The 24437-nt window shown below is 47.5% G+C and overlaps 7 protein-coding genes across 7 annotated transcripts; 5 read left to right on the top strand and 2 right to left on the bottom strand.

The window, feature by feature from the left end:
* Positions 1–1179: 1179 nt before the first annotated feature.
* F5147DRAFT_55695 (uncharacterized protein) lies at positions 1180–4344 on the bottom strand. The gene is made up of 3 exons (XM_041430520.1): positions 3532–4344; positions 1406–3472; positions 1180–1350 (listed from the first exon to the last, which is right to left on the bottom strand). The coding sequence occupies exons 1-2, from the start codon at positions 4181–4183 to the stop codon at positions 1422–1424; spliced, it is 2703 nt and encodes a 900-aa protein (XP_041285390.1). The 5' UTR covers positions 4184–4344; the 3' UTR covers positions 1180–1350; positions 1406–1421.
* Positions 4345–4615: 271 nt separating this feature from the next.
* Positions 4616–4952, bottom strand: F5147DRAFT_587891 (mitotic-spindle organizing gamma-tubulin ring associated-domain-containing protein; the record flags this gene model as incomplete). The annotated part of the gene is made up of 3 exons (XM_041432039.1): positions 4616–4681; positions 4739–4842; positions 4901–4952. The coding sequence occupies 3 exons, from the start codon at positions 4950–4952 to the stop codon at positions 4616–4618; spliced, it is 222 nt and encodes a 73-aa protein (XP_041285389.1).
* A 201-nt stretch (positions 4953–5153) lies between these two features.
* On the top strand, positions 5154–5919 carry F5147DRAFT_781132 (uncharacterized protein; the record flags this gene model as incomplete). The annotated part of the gene is made up of 3 exons (XM_041442577.1): positions 5154–5313; positions 5369–5587; positions 5639–5919. 3 exons carry the CDS (start codon positions 5154–5156, stop codon positions 5917–5919), a joined length of 660 nt encoding a protein of 219 aa, XP_041285388.1.
* Positions 5920–10409: 4490 nt separating this feature from the next.
* F5147DRAFT_658807 (uncharacterized protein) lies at positions 10410–10870 on the top strand (the record flags this gene model as incomplete). Its single annotated transcript, XM_041434497.1, has 2 exons — positions 10410–10515; positions 10611–10870. The coding sequence occupies 2 exons, from the start codon at positions 10410–10412 to the stop codon at positions 10868–10870; spliced, it is 366 nt and encodes a 121-aa protein (XP_041285387.1).
* A 356-nt stretch (positions 10871–11226) lies between these two features.
* On the top strand, positions 11227–12958 carry F5147DRAFT_658806 (uncharacterized protein; the record flags this gene model as incomplete). The annotated part of the gene is made up of 6 exons (XM_041434496.1): positions 11227–11303; positions 11376–11450; positions 11627–11932; positions 12381–12482; positions 12716–12875; positions 12896–12958. 6 exons carry the CDS (start codon positions 11227–11229, stop codon positions 12956–12958), a joined length of 783 nt encoding a protein of 260 aa, XP_041285386.1.
* A 430-nt stretch (positions 12959–13388) lies between these two features.
* On the top strand, positions 13389–13796 carry F5147DRAFT_527855 (uncharacterized protein; the record flags this gene model as incomplete). The annotated part of the gene is made up of 1 exon (XM_041430034.1): positions 13389–13796. A coding segment is annotated over one exon (408 nt), but the record flags the coding sequence as incomplete, so codon positions are not given.
* Positions 13797–20898: 7102 nt separating this feature from the next.
* On the top strand, positions 20899–22229 carry F5147DRAFT_789698 (uncharacterized protein; the record flags this gene model as incomplete). Its single annotated transcript, XM_041443028.1, has 5 exons — positions 20899–21180; positions 21235–21516; positions 21577–21724; positions 21779–21862; positions 21892–22229. The coding sequence occupies 5 exons, from the start codon at positions 20899–20901 to the stop codon at positions 22227–22229; spliced, it is 1134 nt and encodes a 377-aa protein (XP_041285384.1).
* Between the last annotated feature and the right edge of the window lie 2208 nt (positions 22230–24437).

The following is a 24437-nucleotide window of genomic DNA, read 5'->3' as shown; positions in this document are numbered from 1 at the left end:
AACGAAAGGGACACGAATGGCCCAAATGAACTTGCACGACATCGATCGGAGTTTGAAACAAAAATGCGACATTGAAACCGAAACCGAAACTGAAAACGCATGAAATCAAATAAGTGAAATCAAAATCATGAAATCGAAACTTAACGTGAAAATCAGTCTCGGTAAAGCGAAAATTAGCACCCGAAAACGTATCACTTGTGTTTGAAAGCGAAACGAAACGTCGAAACTCTGAATTGAAATCGCTGGGAATTTTGTCCGCTGGCGCCCTTCATATATATATGAGAAAATCATTCGCCATCATTTCAACAAGAATATAGTTATTTAATTTCAGCGATCACGGGATGGTGGCATTCCTTGGTGTACTAGGTTTTAAGCAGGGATGGGTGAGAGTCCTTCCACCACGAGAGCGAGCTTCCATCCTAGTAGGTTGCACAGGTTCGTCAGGGTGGGCACAGACCGCGATACTGTTCAAAAGAACGGAGCTCGGTTCCGAGCTCCACAAAACAAGAGTATCCTTCCAAGATATCTTGACCAAGTTGAAGTATCCCGTAGGATCCATGGCGCGAAGCTGCAACTCGTGAACGAGGGAAATTCAAAGCAAAACTGCCCGTGTCCCCGTGTCCTTGTCTTTACTCTACATGATCCTCATAGGTACATCGTGACACTCATTCAGAAGGAGCGTCAAACTAAAAGTAAGACCAGAAACAGAGGGGTGTGTCAGATTTGTGAGTAAACTCGTAACGAGGACCGGAGGAAAGCTCTTCATACTGAAAGTTAGCGACCTGATACCACAGATTCTCTGCTAGTAACTGTCCGATATCACAGACTGACCATTTATGTAGAGTTAGTAAGTCAGTAGACAGCCCTTCTCCAAGCCAGTGCACCATGTGAGAGCCTTGAAGCCGAAGATCAAGATGATTAGTGGAATGATATCTGCTGGAGGGAACAAGGTGACCAGTACCTGCTCTGGCGGCTACACGCAGTGACAACATGAGCCTTCCCCTTCTGGCGTTGAAGGATATCGGAAAAGCTTCCTTGCGCCAAAAGACCAATATCAGAAAGATCCACCAATGTCCAAATTCTGATAGATCCTTGATTACAAGTCCACTGTGAATACAACGAAAGTATAAGCAGGAAGATGCCGCGGTGCTTCTGCTGAACGACGCAAATACAACGTAATGCTGGGGTAATAAAGCAGTAGTACTGTATGGTAAAATGGTCCGATGGGTGAACGACTTATCCCAAAAATATCCTGAACGTCATGGATCTTACACAGCTAGAACCATTGTCAAGGTTACAAGCTCGGGGAGATATAAAAAGCAACTAGCAAGTGGGGGGCAGAAGAGTAAACTTAATCACGTCGTTAGTAAAAGAGAATGTATCGATGAAAGAGAACTGCACTCACATTAACCAGCCAGCGATTATTTTCGGCGTTGTTGTTGCCACACTGCTAAGGGAACATCTTCCTCCTCGCCCCGCTCTGTGCGAAGCGGAAGTGCAGGTTCTGCATGTGCTCTTGGTCTTCTGTTGTGTGGTGTTGACATAACGGCATGAGCACTGGCCACCTTCCTGGTCTTTGCTTCAGCGGGGAGGGCTGGAGGAGTAGCACCCGTAGTCGCAGTCGCAGATAATGAGCGGGTTGTAGCCCGTGTGGCTTGGACACGATTAGTAGCAGCGGGTGACGCATTCGCAGAGTATCTATTATGATTTTGGGCCGGTGGAGACCGCGAACGGCGTGCAGGAGCTTGCTGGGAAGTATTACTTGGGGCATGATTAGGAGGGGGTGATGGAGTTAATCGCGTGCGCGACAAGGGCGGAGCTCCAGGAGTGGATGGCGAAGTCCATGACTCAGTAGGCTGCATGGTGTCAAGTGGAAACTGTTGTTGATCTGCCGCCCCAGGCCCCGAGTACCCGGGATACATGTAATTTGTCGATTGTGGCTGGACAATCTGAGGCGTATGGACTGGCGGATTTGACTGTCGCTGCATCCTTGGTGGACCGCCACCAAGTGGCGTTGGAGATGGGGAACCATATCCGTAGCTGGATCCATTGTACTGCTGCTCCATTTCTCTATGCTGCATCTCGTATTGAGGACCCTTGATTGGCATTTCAGCGACCCTTCGAGCTCCTTGCGATCCGCTGGGGGGCTTTGTAAGAGCGCCTCTCCTTTGAGACTCCTTTTTCTGTGGTTGCTGCTGCTGAAGTTGAAGCTCTCTTTCACGCTCAATCTCCCTCTCTCTCTCAAGTCGCTCATTCTCAACCCTCTGCCTCTCTTCCGCTTCTCGACGTTCACTCTCCCTCTCTACCTGTTCATTTTCAGGATTGGACGCGGTCGGGGCGGTAGCAGCGGTTTGATTTTGTGCCGCAGGAGTTGTCGCGGGGTTCTGCGTCTTGTTGATGACACCAAGATACCAGAACATCAGATTGCTGATGAGAACCTGCTCGTACAGCGGCCTTCGAGGATTTGCCAGCTTGATATGACTTAGTCTATAGATCGCGCGCTCCACGTGGATGGGATATCGAGCGTACACGCCTTGCCCGCCAGGCAGTTGTGGCGATGGCGAGGGAACATATTGTTTTGAGGATTTTGACTGGCCAAGTAAGGCAGTAGCAGCCTCTCGCCCAGACCCGTATGGATGCGGCTGAGATGCCTGTTCGTCTCCTTTTTTCTTGCTGCTGAACAAGGACCCGAAGAACCCGCCCTCCTTCTCCTTTTCTACTCGCTGCACTTCCTTCTCGCGTTCCCTATCCTTGCCGTTCTTCTTCCCGCCTTTGTCGCTGCCCCATTTAAACAGGCCCTTGCGGTCCTTCTCCTTCTTCGGCACAGGGCTTGGGGTTTTCTGTAGGAGGCTGGATGTCGATATAGCTTCGGTAGATGCCAAGGTAGATGCATCGGGGGATGGCGTTCGAGACGACTCTTCAGAAGGATATGTCAGAGTAAGTCTCTGTGGTTGAGGGTGATGTAAAACTATCGCATTGGTGGGAGTATCCGGGCTAGGTTCGGTTTGGGCCGGTGGGGGCTCGTCGCGTGCTGGAGAAAATGATAATAATGGGGGTTCGGAGTTTAGCGATAAGATTGAAGGAGCTTCACCATCAGGTACGTCACAGAGGTATGCTTCAAGGATGAGTGTTTCGTCTATGAGCACGTCAGTTTGTGAAGTATGGCCATCACTTGTAATGCTTTCGTTAGAAAGGGCACGAGGTCGTCTACCTGTTTCTGTGATATCACCGTGATCACTTGACGAGACGTGATCACTGGAAGACAGGTCACTGGAGGTACGTGGTTCTCCCTGTGCAGCAGCACGAGGCCTGCGTCCGGACCCAAACCGATGGCCACCACCATCACCAGGTAAGGTGGTCTTCCGGATCTTAGTGCGCGCAGCTCGACGAAGAATTAGGCCGGGAGGAGGAACGATGATAGGTGCATCGGCCTCATCTGGCATGTCAGGAATATCGTCCATCCTGTCCATGGCTGAAGACAAGGCCTTGAGCAGATGCTAAGGACAACTAGAAGTCATTCTGCATACTGACCTGAAGGAGACACATTAAGGCTTAAACTTCGCCTGAGCACGTTCCTAAGTTTTGTAGGATCGTCGCTCTTTGAAGCCTCTTCTGCCAGTGTTTCCAGCCTTTGTAAGTCGCTGATAGTAAGCTGTGGCGCATTTGCAAGAGGTGTGCGATTTGGGCGCGAGGGGACAATCTTCTCATCCTCGTCCTCGACCTGGTCATTCTCTGATGGTTTATACTGCCTGCTGAGCATTGAACGTTTGCGTCCCAAACCTGTGGAAGGAATGCTCAAAGAATTTGATCGAAGAGGTCCAGAGGCGCCATCTGGAGGCGGAGTACGTGCGTGTTCCTTGAGAAAAGCGCTAAACTGGCCCGGATCGATTTCGGGATGAAAACGAGCTGGCACCCAGAAAAGATGAAAAGGATCATCTAAACCCACGCTTCGCTCCTCTGAGCTAGAGCTGCCTTCGTGAGAGCTGCTGCTGGAGTCACCATCTGGTAGCTGCTGGGGCGCAGTGGCAGTCCAGTAGCTGGATGTTGGTGAGGGTGGAGACGATGGGTTCGGAAGATCAGGATCAAGAATAAGAGCACCTGGACCGCCTTGTGCTGTAGAACGCCGCTTTATGTCTCGCAAAGCCTCGACCTCGCGCTGAATCTCCAACTGTGAGGGCTGCATGCCTGGGAGAAGCGGACGTCAAGAAGAAAAAGAGTGTCAGTAAGATAGCGCGGTCGTCGTGAACAGTGCTCGGACGTCGAGGAGGTTGGTGATGAAGGCCACTAGTAAGAAGAGTGGCCGAAGTTGCCTTGCGGTGGTATAAATTTAACGCTTGCCAAAGCTCTTTGGCGCGGCAGCTACGGCATGTCATCAAACTGAGTTCAAACTGGCTCAAACGTGTTCTTCCAAGTATACAAGATGATTACGCTCAAAACAAAGTCAAATTACATATCAAGCCCTATGTCTGCTCGAAGGGCAAGCTCAGTAGGTTATATGTGGCACAACTGCTTGGACTCTGCTTGATCAACCACGATAAAAAAAGACCTGGTACATGCATTCGGACCCGACGGCCGTCGGGCGTATGAGAACTCTTTTACGTGTCATACTAACAATTCAACGCACATCAGAGTGTGCGTTCTGTGTAGCAGCTGTTTCACGACGCAGCTCCTGGACGACAGCCTGCATGAGTAATCGTCAGTTCCAAATTGCTTTGAGATCACTCGGATACCAGCATACTGCAAGGGCCTCTGGGTTGACACCACTCTCGATCATACCCACACATGTCGCGAGCATCTCCTTATCAAGTTGTGTATTAAGCAGCTGAGAGATCTCATAGAGGGCTGTGAACCGCATTCATGAGGGTTGCAATACGGCGCATGTGTAACTTCGATAACATACTGTCAAGGGTCTGCTGAGCAGCGCTAATTCTGTCTGCCTCTTTAGACGACATGAGGTCAACGCCTGGTTGAAGATCATTTAGATGTGCTGCTATGACTAGATGAGAATTTTGACTTACGGGCCTCCTAGCTGAAGTTCAGTGGGGGGAAGCACTTCCAAGGGACAGAAATCCCAGAAAGGAAATCAATATATTATTATTATCTCGCAGAATCTCGAATGAGTCTGCAGCAGCCCACCTCCGAGTTCATGCCATATGGCTCCCTCAAAAACACCCAAAAGCACCTCGAGGCCAAAGAAAGAAAAAGTCTTTCACCCAGACTCCCGCAAGGCCGGTCAGCTGAGCCGAGTCCAGCTGCGAAAAGCAAAACTCGCGGACGCAGCATCAAAGCGAACAAAGAAGCACTCTGCCCAGGGTGCGTATCCCATGTTGCGTTGATGTTGCACATCTTCTCATGCGGTGAACCTCAGCCGATGTATACGGATTTTTCTACCATGCAATACCTCCAGAAGGCACGCTCTCCCTCGAAGAGCTACATTCCATCATTAGTAATGTGTGGTTAACACGCCATGACGATGAGCTCGAGCAGGAGAGAGCTGCTCGCCGCAAGGGCCGACCAAAAAGTACCAAGGAGTTGAAGCTGGAAGAGATCAAGCTCCGTGAATCAGAACAATACCGCACAGGAATGGGTAAGATTGATTTGTTCATACTGCCTTGCCTTTGTTGATCATATTGCGCAGATGTGCCTGATCTTACACATGAAGCTACCGTTAAGCTATTCCGCAAATGGGATCAGACGGAAGTTGCTTACATCCAGCTCCTACGTTTCATCCGAATCAGCAGTGTAGATCCCACGTCTGCAGTCATATCAAAACAAGGGGAACACCATTCCCTCAAAGAATCAGTTCCTCCGCAAGCCATCGATGAAGCCATGGTCACTGATCGTGATGACACGCTCCTCACCGAACCGCCATCACGGTTCGCAAGTACGATGATGATGATGGATGGTCCACTTTCATAGCTGAGACACAAAATTTGAATACCAATGTTGGTGGTATCTACTGTAAAATAATTTTACATGTCTCACAGATCGTACCAGCAAGCTAGTCAACGTACACCAACCTCTCGCTAAATTCGTACCCTCCCATCTCGGTTTCTGTAGGGCTCAAAAAGTGGACTATTCGGTGTCATCAGCATTTGTGGAATGTCCAACTCCCACTTCCTTCTCAGCCTTTGATAAATTACCTGGAAGCTTGATAACGCGCCCCTTTCCTGTATCAAGTGTAGTACAACCTGATATCCAGCAGTGATTTGCACAGGCGTCGGCCTCTGCACCTCCACGCGGAACCGAACCGACTTCAGCCCCGGCAGAAATACAGATAGATCCTTCGTATCATCTGTGTTGCACTTGAGCACACCTGAATGTTCCGCATGCGTGAGGACTACGCGGGCGCCCATGTTCACCAGCATTCGACGGCACTTCTCGCGTGATGTGAACCCGTCATGCGTGGACAGAAGCTGGTACGTTATTGGCTTGAACTTGAAAACACTATCAAGCCAACGCCGCCGCGGCGTCGCGGGAAGAGTGAATGAACTGTCAGAAAACGCAGGTGAGACGGCGGCCGGGGTGTCGTCGCTGCCGTTCTTGCATAGCTTGTTGAGCGGTGGCTCAATGATTTGCACACGGAGCGCAGGCCGTCTGTCAGCATTGTTGCTCCGCAGATATGACCTCTTGACGGTCCACTGACACTAAGAGAGATATTCCCCTTTTCGTCGTTCGTGCCTTATATCCGCGCCGGCTATAATCTCCTGGGGTGACGAATAGCCTCTGGTCTGCACAATGTTGCCTTTCTGATGCTTGTTGAATTCGATATTGACAGGTGTGGGTAGAGCTGAGGTGTTTCCAAGATCAAGATGGGTGTGCCTGCAGTGCGCACCTCCATTGCATTAAGATGTTCCACAATTTGCTGGAAAAAAATGCTGCATCTTATCATCCTTGAGTTCCGGGACTTCAATCACGGGAAAATTTGTAGAACCAGCCATAGGTGGTAAGGGCGATGCTATTTATGACGACAAAGGAGAGCGGAGATCAGTCCCTGGATGTGGCGGCGTCGGTGAACACAGAGTTATACAAGGAATGCCTAGTTGTATGCAGTCTCTATCACCATCATCGCTGTGCAAGGGAAGCGTGCGACCAGCTGGCAGCTGCCCTACACCGGGTCAGAGGAGCTGCGTGAGGGGGAAGAAATGAAGGCGCACGTGCCAGGTGGGGTGTTTCGGATGTGGTCCCAGTCATGCCCTGAGGGTCATTCCCAGTGGATTTCTTCCTATGTGTCTTTCTTTGCACCATCTCCTCTTCCTCGTCCAAGTGTTGTCCTGATAATTGGTGAGCAGTCGGTAAATGCCTTTTTGCCAGTTTGGCTCGGAGCTCTCGAGGCTAGTTTTGATGTCTTCCTCGGATGTATCGTGCCAAAGCGTGCGGAGGTTCGCGAGAATATCTTGGTCAATGTCTTCAAGGTCAGAGAGAGGTCTTGCTATATCATCAATATTGAGCCTCGGCATGCTTGCAATTGGGCTGACAGATTTTTGGGCAAAGAGTAGCCAAATAGAAACAAATAACACGCTGTTTTGACTTTCTTGCCACCAACCTTCACCATACCCTGACACTACAAGGACTTGCAAAGTACTATTGCAACCAAGAACCACATTGCAACCAATTCACTGTGCATTTGACTTGCTGAAAATCCTATAGTTCTCTGCCTGATCCTTCCACAGGTCACTTTAAAAATTATTTGGGTAAGCTGAATGTGTGAGCAGAAATATTGTAAGCATGTTGTATACAGTATAGGACCGGTCCTTTACCCACCTCAGGTAAAAAACATTATCTCTTCATTTTTTCATATCAACATATAGGAATATATTAAAGATGAAGCCTCAATGGACATTTGCATAGTATAAAATGAAGAATCAATGTCTATGATGTTGTGCATGACACAAATCAGTTGATTTTTCCATCCTGAGTGAATCTCATTGAGAGCCATAAGTACATCAATGATTTTTTTTGAGAAAAAGTGGCTGGTAGAATACAAAGTATATACTTTGAACATCATTTTCACCTGCAACAGATTTGTGAATTCCTCCTTTGTTCCTTCTACAGAGTACATAGATTGAACAATGGTAGTTTTCTAAGGTCTTATCTTGGCAAGCTTGTCATACATAGTTCTCACACTATTCAACTTCCAAACTTGAAACTTAATCACACAGCATATCACTGACAAGTGGCAAAGCCATGGTAGGACGAGCAAAATCTAATACAAAAAAAGGCAGATTCTACGAGAAGAACATGATATAGTCATGGCCCGAGCAGTGGCAATTTACCAGGCTGAGCTTGAAAAGGAACCTACAGAGAAGAAAAAAGGAAGACAAATTGTTTGCCGCAAAGTTGAGAAGGCGTATCTCACTGAGACAGGAAGAGTCATAAAACTCAATGATAAGACACTCGAAAATTTGGCAAAAGGTGGTAGGAGGCTCAGTGACTTCAATGCAGAGAAAGGTTGGCTCACCCCAGAGGAGACAGAGAGAGTAATAGAGTATTCCATTGAGACAGCACATTGAGGATTCCCACTCAGCCACAAATAACTCAAGAAACACGTTAATGAAATTCTGCATGCTTGACTTGGTGGCAAATTTCCTGAAACAGGTGTTGGCAAAAACTGGATGGACTGTTTCATGGAGAAGCATTCAAACAGGCTGGGCACCTACTATGCTCGAGGTCTTGATAGTGCCCGTGGTTGTGCTGTTAACCCTGCCACAAAAGAGGCATATTTTAGTCTTCTGCATGATACTTTGTCTAAAGGAAATTATGGCAAACCAATCAAGTCCTATTGCATTTGGGCATTTGACAAGTCTGGGTTCCAAGGAGCTGATGAGGGAAAGGAATGAGTGATAGGAGCAAGTGGTGCCCATACTGTGTATGAGCAATAAAGTGGGAACAAGGAGCTGACAACTGTCATTGTCAGTATCTATGCTGATGGAGAGACAGCACCACCTTATGTTATCTTCAAAGGAAAGAGTTATCGCACAAACTGGTGTCAAGAAAACCCTGCTAATACATCATAAGCACTCTCAACTGTTGATCCTAGTAATTCTACTAAAGCAGTCCTTTAGCCTTGGATATTCTGCAAAAGGATGGACTGATGGTGAGCTCGGACTACTTTGGATCCAACACTTTGATAAACATACACAAGGCAAAGCCAATGACTCTGCATGACTTCTCCTTGTTGATGGTCACTCGTCTCACTACACACATGCTTTCTCAGAACATGCATGCACACATAACATTCATGTCTTGTGTTACCCGTCTCATAGCACCCATATTTACCAGGGTCTCGACATTGTCATCTTCAGCAGGCTGAAAGCTTGCTGGACAGAAGAGAAAGCCTGGTGGCAAAGGGAACATGGTGAAGAGCTTTCAAAGCAAAACTTTTTAGCTATCTATGGATATGCTCACAAATGTGCACTTACAACAGAGCTTGTCAAAGCCGCATTCGAGAAGACAGGGGTCCACCCTTTCAATCCATATGTTGTTACAGAGGATGTCATGGTGCCGAGTCGAGAGACATCATGTCATGGTCACCTGCCACTTGTTCAGACAACACCAGTCCACATCGTGTCTCAATTGATTCAGAGGGCAACCAAAGTGCTATCTAGTCCAGCACAACCCAAGTCAGGCTCGAACCAATATTCATTAATTTCACAGCCCTTACCTTCAACACCTTCACATACACAACAGTTACTGTCACATGAATCTGCGCAAATGGCAGTCAATAGCTTAGCAACAACATCTGCAGATTCCTGCTTACCTCAAGTCCTGTCTGCTTGACGTCCCGAATACCTATGTACATGCCACAGACGATGTCACCATTGCAGTACAAACGGTACAGGGAATTTTTAAACTGTTGTAGGTTTACAACTCAGAGTGGTACTATAGGCTCCAAACTGATATCTTTATGTTGTAGGTCGTGCACTGCCTATCTGCTATACTTGTGTGACAAGTGCGTTCGACCCTAAAGGGGAAGCTAGCGCAGCAAAGGTCTAGAGATGGACGCATAAGGTGCTGCTTGTCAGCCAATGTGAAGTGTGGGAAAGCGTTGGGTGCATGCGTGTAGCGCAGGAATGTAGCGGCGGCTGAAGGTGCGGGAAAGACGTGGCTGCAAAGCGGCCGATGTGTGAGGGTTTCGGATGATAATAGAGATGAAGGACAAATAGAAATAGATGTAGAGCAAGGTGATAACTGATACAAGGCGAATGGTAAATGGATACTGATTGCCAATAGCTACCAACTGTAGGCTAATGGGAGTTGCTACTGGAATGTCTGGAAAACAAGCTACTGAATGGTATGTACTGCTAGTGCTTGTTAAGACCGTGCACAAAGGGTAGGACTGATTCCGAAGGGCTTGGCTTCAGCTCGTGCGCTGCTGCCCCTTACCCGAGTATGTGCCCGTAATTCAGATGACATCTGGAGGAAGTCCAAGGAAGTCCGTAGGACTTCCGAAGGAGCGCAGGAAAGTCCGGAAGGACTGTCCGGATCTGGATGAGTGCGAGAAACTTCCGGAGGGTGCAGGAACTTCCAGAGGAACTTCCGGAAATTACTATGAGGTTTCGTCCTGGTACAGATATGTGTGATGGCTACTCAGGATTCATCCTGAGTAGAATGGAGACAGAGGAAAGGCTGCAGGGACAAAGTCCGAAGCAGAATAGGTCCGGAGGACCACGGGAAAGTTCCGGAGGAACTTCCGGAAACTCGGAGGAATGGAGGAATGGAGGATCGGAGGAGCGGAGGAGCGGAGGAGGAGCGGAGGAGCGGAGGAGCGGAGGAGCGGAGGAGCGGAGGAGCGGAGGAGCGGAGGAGCGGAGGAGCGGAGCTCTGGCCTAGGGAATTCCTCCCTAGGCCTGAGATGGATATTGACTAAGTTGGAGGACTAGAACTAGTATGAGGACTTAGTGTGAGATCTAGTGCGAGGACTAATATGTGTAATATTCAGACTAAGGAAATACAGGAGTTTCTACAGGGTTTATATACTATGGAGGACATAATGGAGAATCAGTCAGCGCAGTCTGAAGCTATGCGAGGCTGTGGACGGAGGATGTAGAAAAGTCAAACACTAGTCTATCGGAAAATAGTAAATGAAGACGGAAATGAGAACATAGGAAAATAAAGGCGGAGATGAAATGAGGTACGGAAAATGAGTATAGACTAACTCGAGAAGGAACATACAAAGGGAAGAGGCACAAAAGATAGATGCGGGTCGGATCCGGATGTCCGGAGATGTTCAGATATGAGGGCGTGATTGGTCCGGGTCCGGAAACAGGTGATTACCATAAGGGGATGAGCGCTGATTTAAGGTTTGGGTTCGGATATGAAGCATAGGTCGGATCTGGAGATCCTGAGAAGTGGATATGAAATCAGGTGTCCAGATATCGGATCCGGATAGGGATCCGCACGGGTGAACCCCCGGGTGTCGGCAGGTCAACCCGCACCCGCACCCCGAGGTAAACCCACACCCGCAGCAAGGGTATGGGTTGCACAGTGGGTAGCGAAGTAAGGACCCGGGGTACAACCCATCAAGGGTGTACCCGCGGGTCATAGGTCCGCCAGTGCTTAGCACATATGTCCAGCACACGTCAGTGAATGCTGACGTGACTCGAACATATGTGGATGGCACAAGAAGGAGGAGGGGCGTGCGCTGGGCATTCGCGCATGGCGTCCATCGCATTGGGAATGGCATAGTGGTTGTTGGTGATGGTGTCACTGGGGTATGCACTAGTGCCGGCGCGAATGACAAAGATGGTGGTGTGAATGATGGCGAAGGTGACGCGGATGGTGGTGTTGGCGTCGTGGATGGTGGTGTTGGCGTGAAAGCTGGTGGTGGTGTGAATGCTGGTGGTGGTGCAAGTGCTGGGTGCACAAAGATAGGCGCCGGCGACGTGACGCGTATGACATCGTTGTTGTTGCTGGGGGTAGAGTCTTCAATGTAAGTACTCACTTCCAGCGTGCCCAAAGTCTTGTCTCCTCGAGTTCCTCTTTCCTCCTTCATCTCTATACCATCCCTTCTCCCTTCTTCGATTCTCTTGTCCTTTCGTCTTCGCGTGTCGTCCGCTGTAGGGATTCATTTCTGGCTGGGCTTGCAGAGACTGTTTTTACCTTAGTGTTATGTTTGCACTTTTGTAGCTTACATAATCAAGTTACCTTTTCACCAGTTCTACTATGAGTCTGAGTATTCAGCAAGTTTCTATCATATTTCCTCTTCTCTGAGCCTTGAGCCTGGTCCAGAAACCCTTTAGGGTCGAATAGCAGCTAGGTTCTGCAAGACCCAACATTGTTCAGACTCACCATCTGAATTGTTGTACCTTCACCGCGTGCGTTTGCATCGCGTCAACACTTGTTGATGCATTTCGGGCGCGCGCGCTGTGAACGTGGAGTTGGTGGAGTTGGGAAGGCGCGTTAGGTGCTGGTGTTGGTGGTGGTGCCGGTTGTAGCGTGCACGTGGGAATGCTGGGTGGGAAGATGTTGATAGTGGCGTGGTGAGCGAAGACGTTGATGACGGTTGCAGTTGAGGAGTGTGCGAGGACGAGAGGTAGGAACGAAGAAAAGGACAAGGTAGTTAGCATTATAAAAATACACAATACACGCACCTTAGAGAAAATTGTAAAAACGCACCTTTTGATTAAGAGATGGCCCAAGAATGGTCAATGGGAACTTCTGACTTGGTGAATGTTGACGTTCTTCATGCCAAAAAAATTACCATTTATGGAAGGCACGGGTATAGCTGGGGTATGGGTAAGAGCGCGGGTCTTAGAATCCCGACCCGTACCCGTACCCCAGTAGTACCCGTACCCGTGACCCGCGCGGGTTACCCATACCCGTGCAGATCCCTAGATCCGGATGTGTGGATATGCAAAGGTACAGGGTTTCAGGTGTATAGACATCTGAACAGATAAAGGACATGGATAGGGGATCCGGAGGTCCGGATGAGGCGTGGGAACATTGTTGGATGTAGGTCCGGAATATGGGATATGACAGTGCTTAAGTATAGCGCTAAGCACTGTCAAACGGAACCGAGCCGATGCGCTACCGAGTTAGGTATGTAAAGCTATATGTAAATAAGGGTCTATGATGAAATAAAGGTGGTGCGATGCGAAAATGGTCTGATATGTAAATATAATCATGAAATAATGTACCATTGGGTTGGTTTTGGACTATGGATGGATGTGGAACATCGGCCAATGAAGTGCGAGAAAAGTGGCTGCTAAGCGTGGCTGTGCGCATGCGCGGGAACATTGCGGCCGTCGCGGGAAAGTAGCGGCCACTATGCGTGGCTCACGGGAAAGCTGTGCTTCATATAGGAAAGCAATAGGGTGCTGAGGGATACTGCAAAATTAGCCTCTACAAGGCTGTAAGGACTTCCAGTCCTACACCATCCTGCCATGACCAAGGCAGAGCACAAACTCCAAGTTGCCTTACTGGAGTCAGAGCGATGTGAGGAGGAATCTAAGCACCAAATGATTGGCTTACAGAGAGCATCAGTCCTACAGATCAGATACTGTGATCGAGTACGTGGTCAGCTTGCAGCACAGGAAGACAAAGCAGGGAGGAAGAAGGGTACAAGGTTTGTTGGTGATGGCTTACCTTGTATGCTCACTGGTGATGCCTTCGTGGCACAGGTTATCACATATGAGAATGCCATGGAGGTGGAAGCTAGAGAAAAAGAGATGAGGGCCAAGAGAAGAGCGGAACATTCGGAAGAGCTCGCACATTGGAAAATGGAGGAGATAGAGCAGAAAGAACGAAATCAAGCAACAAGAGCCATTTTCGAGGCACAGAAGGCTGAGTGGGAAGCAGAACAAGATTTGGCAAAGTTGGAGAAACAGAGGCCACAGTGGAACAAACCAAAGATGGGGGCAATTGAGAAACCTGTGTCAAGGCCAGAACGAGCTCAGCCTGAAGTTTATGAGAGTGAGCAAGAAGACGATGGAGAAGAAGAGGATTAACAAGCATGTTTATGTAATATCGCATCAGCATTTTGCATCAATGTTATCATTGCCTTTTGGATTACAAATTTACGGTGTTGCATGATGTGACATCTAAATCAAGGTGGGTAAAGGACTAAGAAGACACTGTTTTCGATGATCTTGCTACAACACACTAACATCGTCGTTGATAGCTCTCAAAATTTTATCATAGTATTTACATGTACATTGGAATATTACTGCCTACTACGATTTTTGAAAAAATAAGTTATTATGAAGTGGGATGCATTTCAAAATGTGGTGGGTAAAGGACCAGTCTGTCATATCCCACGTTCTGGACCCGGACCAATCACACACATCATTTCCAGACTTCTGGATCCGGCCGACTTCTATCTATCGTCCGGATCCGAACTGCGTCTATCTTCTGTGCCTTATCCCTTTGTACGTTCCTTCTCCAGTTAGATTATATTCATTTTCCGTACCTCGTTTCATTTCCACCTTTATTTTCCTATGTCTTCATCTCCATCTTCATTTACTATTTTCCGATAGACTAGTGTTTGACTTTTCTATACGTTCCGTCCACAGCCTCGCATAGCTTCGGACTGCGCAGACTGACTCTCCATTAAGTCCTCAGTAGTATATAAACCCTGTAGAATCCTTGTACTTCCTCAGTTCGAATATTATCTTAGACTCTGCTCATTCTCTTCTCCATCCGACTTGAGTTTCTCCTCTCGTCGTCCTCCGCTAGTCTTAGGATCAATTCCTATAGACTTCTCACCTCTGCCTCTACCTCTGGTAGTCCTCCGCTGTTTCCTTTCTAGTTCGGACATTGTCCGGATTAGTCTTATCCTTCATTCCTGAACGTCCGCCAGAATTCCCGCACATCGGACATCGGAATCCGGACTCGTCCGATAACCTTCGGACATCGTCCAACAGCCCTCAGAAGTTAGGGGCACGTACTTGGGTAAGGGGCGCAGCGCACGAGCTGAAGCCAAGCCCTTTGGATCTGACCCTTGAGCACATTCTTAACACAGTCCTATACTGTATGGCCTGAAGGAGAAGAACCTTGTGAAGACCTGCATCAAACCAATCCCACACAGCATTAGAGATCCAGATGTGATCTGCTTATTCAACTGGAAGAAGCCCATCAAAAAAATGTATCTTGCATAATGTTTGTTGAGCATATTTGCTGAGCTTTCCTTAGAAAAGCTTTGGTGACTTCCCACAGTATTGGACAAGGTTGTGAGCAAGAGATCCTCCATTATTGAGGTAAGCCTGACAGTCATGATGATTTTTGATAGGCTCTTTGGCTAACAATAGTACACAGTGACATTCAGTCCAGAATCCTACAGCATATTTACAATCATGCTACTGCTGAGGAACTCATAATGTTCCTCCTCAGCTAAATAGATGAATTGAATCAAGATTGCAACAAAAAACTTTCAAACATTTATCTGCATTTTGTCAGTTCTTTTAATAGCATGATCATGGTTGATCCTTTTATTCTGCTCTTATTTTAAAAAACATCAGACTTCTGCTGGGGCTCTTGACTTCAAGATCTGTTTATCTAACAATTGCCCTGAAAAAGTGCTGAGGGCAGACTACCACACAAAATGGTGAAATGTGATGAATCACAATGTAGCACTTGGTCTTGCACTGGGCTCATTTTCAGATATTTTCTGATACATGTCAAAATGCCCATCATGCACTAATCACTTCCCAATGTTACCTGATGTTACCTCACTCAATCTGATGCTTACCTGCTCAACCCAATGCTTAGGCCGACTCAGCCAATGGTCTACAATGTTAGTGATATGAAAACAGGTAACTGCACACCTAGTGGGGATAGATATGACAAGACATGACATAGGAAGGACATGTGTATGGAATTTCATTGGCTGAGTTGGCCTAAGCATTGGGTTGAGCAGGTAAGCATCAGATTGAGTGGGTTAGCATCAGGTAACATTGGGAAGTGATTAGTGCGTTGTAGGACTTGGAGTCCTTGTGGCCTTGTAGAGGTCTATTTTCCGATGCATGTGGAATGCTAATCATTACCCAAACCATTCCCTATCATATCCAACTCAATACGCACCAAACCCGAAAACATCGGACATCAGGCATTGGACATCGGGTTTCGCATCAGCCAATCGGATATCGTGCGCACTCATCCTACCTATGTCCAGTCTCATCGCGCTAGTCCCACTAGGTGCATAGTTACTTGTTTTCACATCCCTAACATTGTCGACCGCATTATTACATGTATTCCCATAGTCTGCAGTACCTCATGTCTTATTACATAGGACATCGGACCCAAAATATTGCGCTACTACTTTCGCCTATAGGGTTCTGGATTTCTATGTATCTACATAAATATTGGACTCCCCATAGCATCATCATCATCCGAGTAGAGGAGAATCATCTCCGACGCTTAGGGGTCAAACCTGATATTTCATAGTTCTTAGTTGACATTGCGAATATCATCGTTCCTTCACCATCTGTACCCGTCATCGTTATTATTGCACAGACCGCTTGCTTTCCTGACGCTCGCTATCGCATTGAAGGTTCAACGATACAGCGAGGCACAAACAATGCTCCTGACTGTATCTATAAATGTTGTAAGGTCGCGCATTGCCTAGTCTGCTATACTTGAGATGACAAGTGCGTTCGACCCTAAAGGGGAAGCGAGTGCAGCAAGGATCTAGTAGTAGGCGCCGAAGGCGCTACTGGTTGGCGAGTGCAAAGCGCAGGAAAGCGAAGGTGCGCGCGAGGCGCGAGAGTGCGCGAAGCGCGGGAAGCGCGGGAATGCGCACGCGTGTATGCAGAAACAAGTGAGAGTAAGAGTGAGTTTGCTTAAGTGATGATTAGACACTAGACAAGAGGTGAGAGATGCAAGCTGAGAGATGTTATATGCGAGGTGCCAAGGAATAGATTTCAACTATGCTCTGCTGGGTAGTAAATGGGTATTGTTTTGGTTCAGTCCTCTGTCGTTCTTGGTGGGTGAGTAAGTGAGTAATAGTATGTACTGCTGGCGCTTAAGTATGGCACCTAAGCGCTGTCATGCGGAGCCGAAGCGCTACCGAGTAAGGTATGTAAGGGTATATGTAAGTAAGGGTCCATGATAAAAATAAAGATGGAACAATATGCAAATGTGAGAAATGGAAATATATGCACTAGGGAACTTGGTGGACAGTGGATGGATGCTTCTGGATGGCTGGCGCTATAGGGCGCTCAAGCGCGGGAAAGTGCGCGCGCATATACATCGTGAAGCGCTGGAAAGGCACGCGCGCGAGTTGCGTGGGAAAGCTGCGCCTCATGTAGGAATAGCTGTAGGAAGCATACAGAGTGATGCTACAAGTTCGTGCTGTATACTCCTTGGTGAAAACTGCAATATTGCACAAGGAGAGGCATGAGTCTCTACACCGGGTCCAGAAACAGGTGATTACCATAAGGGGATGAGCGCTTATTTAAGGTTTGGGTTCGGATATGAAGCATAGGTCGGATCCGGAGATCCTGGCAAGTGGATATCAGATTGAGTGTCTGGGTTTTGGATCTGGATGTGTGGATATGCAAAGGTACAGGGATCCGGGTGTACAGGCATCTTGACAGATAAAGGACATGGACAGGGGGTCCAGAGGTCCGGATGAGGTGTGGGAACATTGTTGGATGTAGGTCCGGAATACGGGATATGACAGGCTCTTGCCTCTGGTCCACATGCTTTTTGGACTCTACACACTCTGAAGGTCTATCTTTGTCAATCCTAAATCTCTCTAAGTATTAGCTGCTTCTTTTGGACTTTACATGGTTCATGTTCCTTACCCAGACCCCTGCCTTCCTACACCAGTACAGCAAAGTTAGACCTGAACAAAAACCTAATAACACTATTTTGATTCAAAGATATTTATCTACTATTGGTAATTTTGAGCCTGATTAATATTGCTGTAGGTTTTATACATAAATTAGAAACTTTTTTTGCTAAAACCTTACTAGAGGCAAATGCAAGTATCCTTGATACAAAGTTTAATATATGACCAAAGTATTGATGCAAACTTAGAAGGATAAGTACAAGAAAAATTTAATTATTTCCAAAGGTCTTGACTTACACATCTATCAAAGCTGAGATTCTAGGCAAAGATTTGAAAGAGCCATCTGGCCACTAGTATTCACTTATGTGTATGGTTGCAGTGTATCATATTTAAGATCTTTTATTATTATGCTGCTCTCATCTTGCTGTTTGAAAGTTTTTTGTTGCAATCTTTATTCAATTCATCTATGTAGCTGAGGAGAAACATTATGAGTTCCTCAGCAGTAGCATGATTGTAAATATGCTGTAGGATTCTGGACTAAATGTCACTGTGTACTATTGTTAGCCAAAGAGCCTATCAAAAATCTATAGAGCACCATAAGTTTTCCTATCCTTATCCATCCTTTGTCCAGTAAATAATCTTGTCCAACAATGAACCTGCTTTTCCTGCACTTTGCGCATCCGCTTGGCTACACTTTTCCATGCATTGGCCACATAGCGCACATGTTCCTGCACTTTGGATACCTCAGAAATGCATTAGGAAGACAATATACCATTGCCTTCACTCTATCTAAACCTCATTTCTTGACTTCTTTATTTCTTGTCCACACTTTCCTGTACTTTGGATAGCCTCACATACACCTCTGCACCTCGCACATTACCTGTCTGCTATTTTCCCATGCTTAGCACATCCTCAGGTTACACATATCCTTCATTGTTCTAGTAGCAATTCCCTTTAGGGTTAAACATGTCTGTTAAGACATAGCAGCTAGGTATAGCAATGATCCAATATTATTTTGCTTGCCACTCAGCAAGCTTGTTGTTTCCACACCACCTTGAATATGTATATCCTCTGGTCAAATGTCTGAATGTTTCCTCCTCTACAACCCTTGTTCATATCTGTATCCCAATCTCTATTCCTATTGTATCTTCAGAACTCCTATCTCTGGACCTCCAGAAATTATTTGTACCTATTGCTAGACCTCTTCCCATGCTTTGCCCATATTTGTACTATTTTCCTATTTAGGTATCTCTGCTTTTCCAGCTTTCAGTTATCTCTGTTTTCATCTTACTTATTGATCCTTGTATGAGTTTCATCTCTAAGTTCATTTACTTATAATTCTTCTCACTTACTAATGTATTTCCACATGCTTATAATAGAACAATAATGTGGACTGGGCATGTACAGAGGAGCAGTATGTTCAATCCAAGGGCTTCTGGTGAGGCCAGAGCTCAGAAGGAAGTGAAATTGATGCAGAAAACAGCAAATAGTAACTCCTAAACAGCAGGTAGGAAGAGGGAAATCTAATACTAGGAGCTTTCAACAAAACTACAGCCTGTAACTACTTATGGAGACATTAGGCATACTGGGACCAGAAAAACAGTAAAGTATTTGGTAGAAACTGTGGAGGGTTCAGAGTGCAAGTATCAGGGTACTAGGTGAAGAAGAACATGATCAAGTCAGCAGTAAAAATGCAAACCTGAGAAAATTGACTATAAATAAAGGTGTATCAAAATAAACCAATATGATCTCAGCTGGAGGCTGAGTGCTACATTGTACATAGCCTTACCCCTCTGCTTACTAATCTGCTCAGACTTGTCTCCAGTATAGAAACTCCTATAGAAACTCCTGTACTTCCTCAGTCTGATTATCATATTAGTCCTCACACTAGATCTCACACCAAGTCTACATACTAGTTCTTGTTTCTTTGTCTTTGTTAATACCCGCCCCAGGCCTAGGGAGGAATTCCTGTTATGACACAAGGTCGTATGCGACTTGGATGGTTCTAACAGCAACAACCATGGCAGTGGTACCGAGTGCTGAGAGTCATCGGTGTAGGTGAGGAATGTAGAATGATAGAAAGTGGGTGGTATGAGATATACTCAGATGGTCCTCTGTGCGCGAATCTAATGTCGGCCCAAGGGGATTGCTACTGAGAAGGTTCCTCTATGTACAATAGTGGAGGGAAACACTGAACTGGACTGTCGGATAAGCCTGGTGAGGTGTGCGACGGTGGGCGAACCGCAATGAGCGAAAGCGCTACAAAGTGCTACTGAGCGACGAGTACGATGGCACGCACTGAGTGTGAGCGAAGCGCGCGTGCGGGGGGTGGAGTGCAGTGACTCTTAAGTGAGTCGGGAGACAAGTAAGACGACATTTGTATATAAGAATATGAGAACTGGCGCTCAGTGTCGGTCAGCGGATACGATGGAGATTTTAGACTTAGAGTCCAACATTTGTGCGGGAAGAAGATGATCATCATTATACAAAAGGCAAGGTATATATATTCTAAGTAGTGTTTAAGTGCTGTCAAGTGCTAAAGCGAGCCGGGAAGCGAAGTGAGTACGTGATGATATGTAAATAAGGGTCCATGACGAAACATATGGAATATGTGCGCAAGCGCCAGAGATATGTCAGAATACATGAGAATAAAATAGGAATACATACCGACAAACCAAACGGACATGGAATGGATGGACGGAGGACCAGCAATGGAACCGAAGGTGCGTGCGCCGATGCGCGACCTAAGCGCCTGTATGCGCGAGTGGCCGACAAAGCGCCAAGTGCACAGAAGTGAGATACAGGTCGCGCTGTGTTTGGAAGGTGATTTAGGGCGTTGTAAAATTAGCTCTCTACGAGGCCACAGAGATGTCAGTCTCTACATCTCATAGGAACTTAGCTTCTGACTGTCCCCAGTCAGCATACATAGGGGTGGATGGACTTGGCGAATTTGCGACAAGGAAAGTCACGTGATCGTGGGCGAAACGCGCCAAATCGGATGTGGAGCAGATCCACTGTGGTTGCGTGAAGTGTGGTGAGCGGGCGGAATTGTGCTGACATAATGTGGTTCATTTCCGACATAAAAGCCAGCCACGTGTCGCGCTTCTCTTCTTCAATTCAATACTCCATTGCAGCTTCACGATTATCTTTTGCTTCCATCATTCATCATGTCCTCTATCATCTTTAACCCTGCTATGTTGACAGTGTCTCCCTCTCCCTCCCCCGAACCTGAGGAACACCCACTAGAGGGTGGCAATGCATCCGTTGACGACGCCACTCTTGATGATGCGGCTCCAAAGGAGCCTGAGGAATCTGAGTCCGACTGGATTGAACGTGCTTGGGCCGCCGTACTTAACACTATGCACGTGTGCATTGAGACTGCTCCTCCCTCCAAGCCGAAGCTATTGGAGGAACAGGAGTCTTGGCTTCGCGACTGGAATGTCGCAATGGTGAGTGGCGTGTTTTACTTGGTGCTTACTTGATCGCTAACGGCTCCCTTTTAGGCTGATATCTACGAGCGGGCGCGTGCGGCTTCGCTGCATGTGTCCCTTAATGATGCGGAGAATGTTACGTTGGCCGAGGGCAAAATTGCCACGAGGATGCTGACAAGAGCTGTGAAGGCTTGGAAGGAGAAGGCGGAAGAGTCTGCCGTGACTGTGCGCCCAGCGCACGCTGAGAAGGGGAAGGTGAAGGAGGTTGTCGCCAGCGAGGAGACGGCGGAGAAGGTGACAGAGAAGTCGGGTGAGAAGGCGCCCAAACCTGTGCTTACCGATATGGGACATCTGGTGAGTTTTTTCTTTCTTTCTTCGGTTTTTCGGTTTGGCTGACATGTTTTTCTTTTCTAGTGTTTGGGTGGGCGTATGACCGCCACCTCTGTCAGCCATCCTGCTGAGAGGTGCGAGTGTTGCGCCGCGTCCGGCGCTAAGTGCATCGTTGTGCAGCCAAGCGGAAGGTGCGAGGGCTGCGTTAAAGTGCGGAAGGGTTGTTCGTTTGGTGAGTTGGCACTTATTACTTCTTTTTCACTTTACTCATGCCTGATTGATTTAGTTGCCGCTAAGAACAAGGGATGCGTGCTGGCTGTGCCGAAGCGCAAGGCGCCTCCCTCGGCGCAAACGACTGCGCCAGAGACCGGTGAGTCCGAGGTGGAAATTGTGGGTGAGGCTACAGCCGTGAACCCGTTGCCGGTACCTCGAAGGAGGCCATCTTTGTCCAGTGGCCGAAGCGACCGCTTGCCTCTGCTGCTGCACCTGCGGCAAAATGTCCTCGCTTGGATGCCAATACCGAGTTGGACGAGGCACGCGCTGAGTCCGCTCAACTCTGTGCTGAGAACGCTGAGCTTCGCACTCGGAACAATAAGTATCGGGTCGCTCTCACTGAGATGCATCAACACTCCCGGACGCAAGAGTCCGAGTTGCTCCACATGAGCAACCGGCTGTATCTTTTGGCGCGCGATTGGGGAACTTGGGAGAAGGAGCTTTGCAAAGTCCTAGAGGAGTAGATAGTCTCTTTAGAATACTTTAGATTTGGAATCGCCTGCTAGCACCAAAGAGCGCTTTGTACTATAGAGTCTCTGATTTCTCCGGCGCCTGGTGCGCCTAATACGATAGTGCTTTGTGTCCTGTCCATGTCTGTGTCCAATTCCATTGTCCGATTCGATTCGCCAGCCTGATTAAGTAAGAGGAATACGCGAGTGAGTGCATGTAAGAAATATAGAGTTATGAGAAAATATGGCGGTCGCGCAAGCTGCGCGCTTGTCTTGTCTTCTTCGGGCGTCCTTTCGCGTCTATTCCTTTGCATGTCCCTGTGTGTCGCTGATATTAGATGGTGTTAATGTATAGTCTATGAGTAAAAAGGGGCGCGGCGTGGCTGTGCGCGTTAGAAATGGAAGGTCTATGGGATAGTCATGCGCGTGCTTCTAGGTAACTTATCTTCAGTATGTACTTTGACGGTTTATTATTGCCCGATCGGCGGTTATAGAATAGAGTCTGTTGGATGTATGTTCAATGCAATGCGCGTGTTATGAGACATGATAAAAGAAACTGAGGTCGTTGGCCGAAACCCGGGGTAAAACAGAGATAATGGAAGTTGACGGTATGTTTTTGTGATTGTTTTGTTGTTATATATTGTTTTTGTTTTTGTGTGCGATGTGGAAAGCGGGGATATGCGGTTAGGGTGTTGGGTGATATGCGGGAAGTGATCGCGCGCCCTCTGGTTTGTCTTCATTGGGTTCTTCAATATCCTCGTCGGCTAAGTGATCAAGGGTCTCATCGTCTTTACCAGTGACACTAGTCACCATAATGCGCTCATCACTGCGCGGATGATAAGGGATGACGTGGAATGCTGCGTAGCGTAATTTAGAGATAGCGCCGTCCAACTCGGCCAGCAGATATGAGCCTCCTTTCATGCAGCGCACTATAATCATAGGTCCCAAATATTGCGGCTTCGTTTTCTTGCTCAACTCGTATTCAACCTTCGAATTGCACACCAGTACTAAGGTACCGGGTGCATGGTTGTAATCGTGGATCGTCGCACGAAAGCACTTCTCAAAATCGCAGATAGATGCGTAACGCACCTTCATTACCTTGTCCCTGATAGTGCTGAGATCCTCTATGTGCTTCTGTAACTGCCATGCGCGCCAAGCAATGAGTTCTGCAGTGGTAAATGGCGCGTGCTGGCGTTGGCGCTAAGAACGTAGCTTCTGCAAGGTCAAAGGGGAAGATCGGTTCAACACCGTGCACCATAAAATAAGGTGATAAGCCCGTTGACTTGTGCACGGTGATGCGCTCGGCCCAAAATACGGAATGAACAACTTGATACCAATGAGTATCATCTCCATCGCAAGTTTTAATGATGGCCTCCCGGACATCACGGTGCCAGCGCTCTACTATACCGTTCGCTTGCGAGTTATAGGGCGATATGCGGATTGGATGGATATCATATCTTTCCGCAAGCATGTCTGTGGTGAGTCTATAAGCGGGCACATTGTCAGTAATGATTTCGGTGATAGGACCCCATCTGCATAGTAGCTCTTCATATATGAAGGCCATGAGCGACTTGGTATTCTCCTTGCGCAACATGCGCCATTCGGGATAGGACGTGAGCACGCAGTGCGCCTGTACCAGATACTCGTATCTGCCCGCTTTGGGCATCTTCATTGTATCGATGTGTACTCTGCGAAACAAACCTCCAGGCGTCGGTACCATCGGTGGTACTTGGAGCTTTAGTATCTGCCTGATTTGACATTCATGGCATGTGCGTGTGTACCACTTGATATTGTCGTTGATGTGCGGCCACCAAAAGCGCAACAGCAGCTGCGAGCGAATGGCATATACGCCCTTATGACCTAGGTCATCGTGCACTTGTTTTAGCAATTGATATCGCTTATGCGGTTTTACCACGAGCTGGTGTTTACCGTTCACTTCGCGGCGCCAAAGATTGCCTTCAAGGACGAAGAAGCACGCCGCGTGATTGACGAACACGGCAAATGTATCATCTGTAATGTCAGCGGGTCTTTTGCGGTTTAGAAGGAATTGCTCTATTATGGTCATACGCTCGTCTATCGCTTGCGCTTTCTCGGAGCATGGAACTTGCGGATCATCTGGTATCGGTTCTGTAACATCAAGGAAAGTGCGTAAGACTGGTAAGCGCCTCTGCGGCTGCATGAATGGCACTAAATGCGCGGAAAGAGCGTATTTGGCGCCAGCTC

This window comes from Suillus discolor (genome assembly GCF_016758755.1).
Source record: "Suillus discolor strain FC423 chromosome Unknown F5147scaffold_126, whole genome shotgun sequence".
Lineage (NCBI taxonomy): Eukaryota > Fungi > Basidiomycota > Agaricomycetes > Boletales > Suillaceae > Suillus > Suillus discolor.
This window is presented reverse-complemented; position numbering and strand designations above follow the sequence as displayed.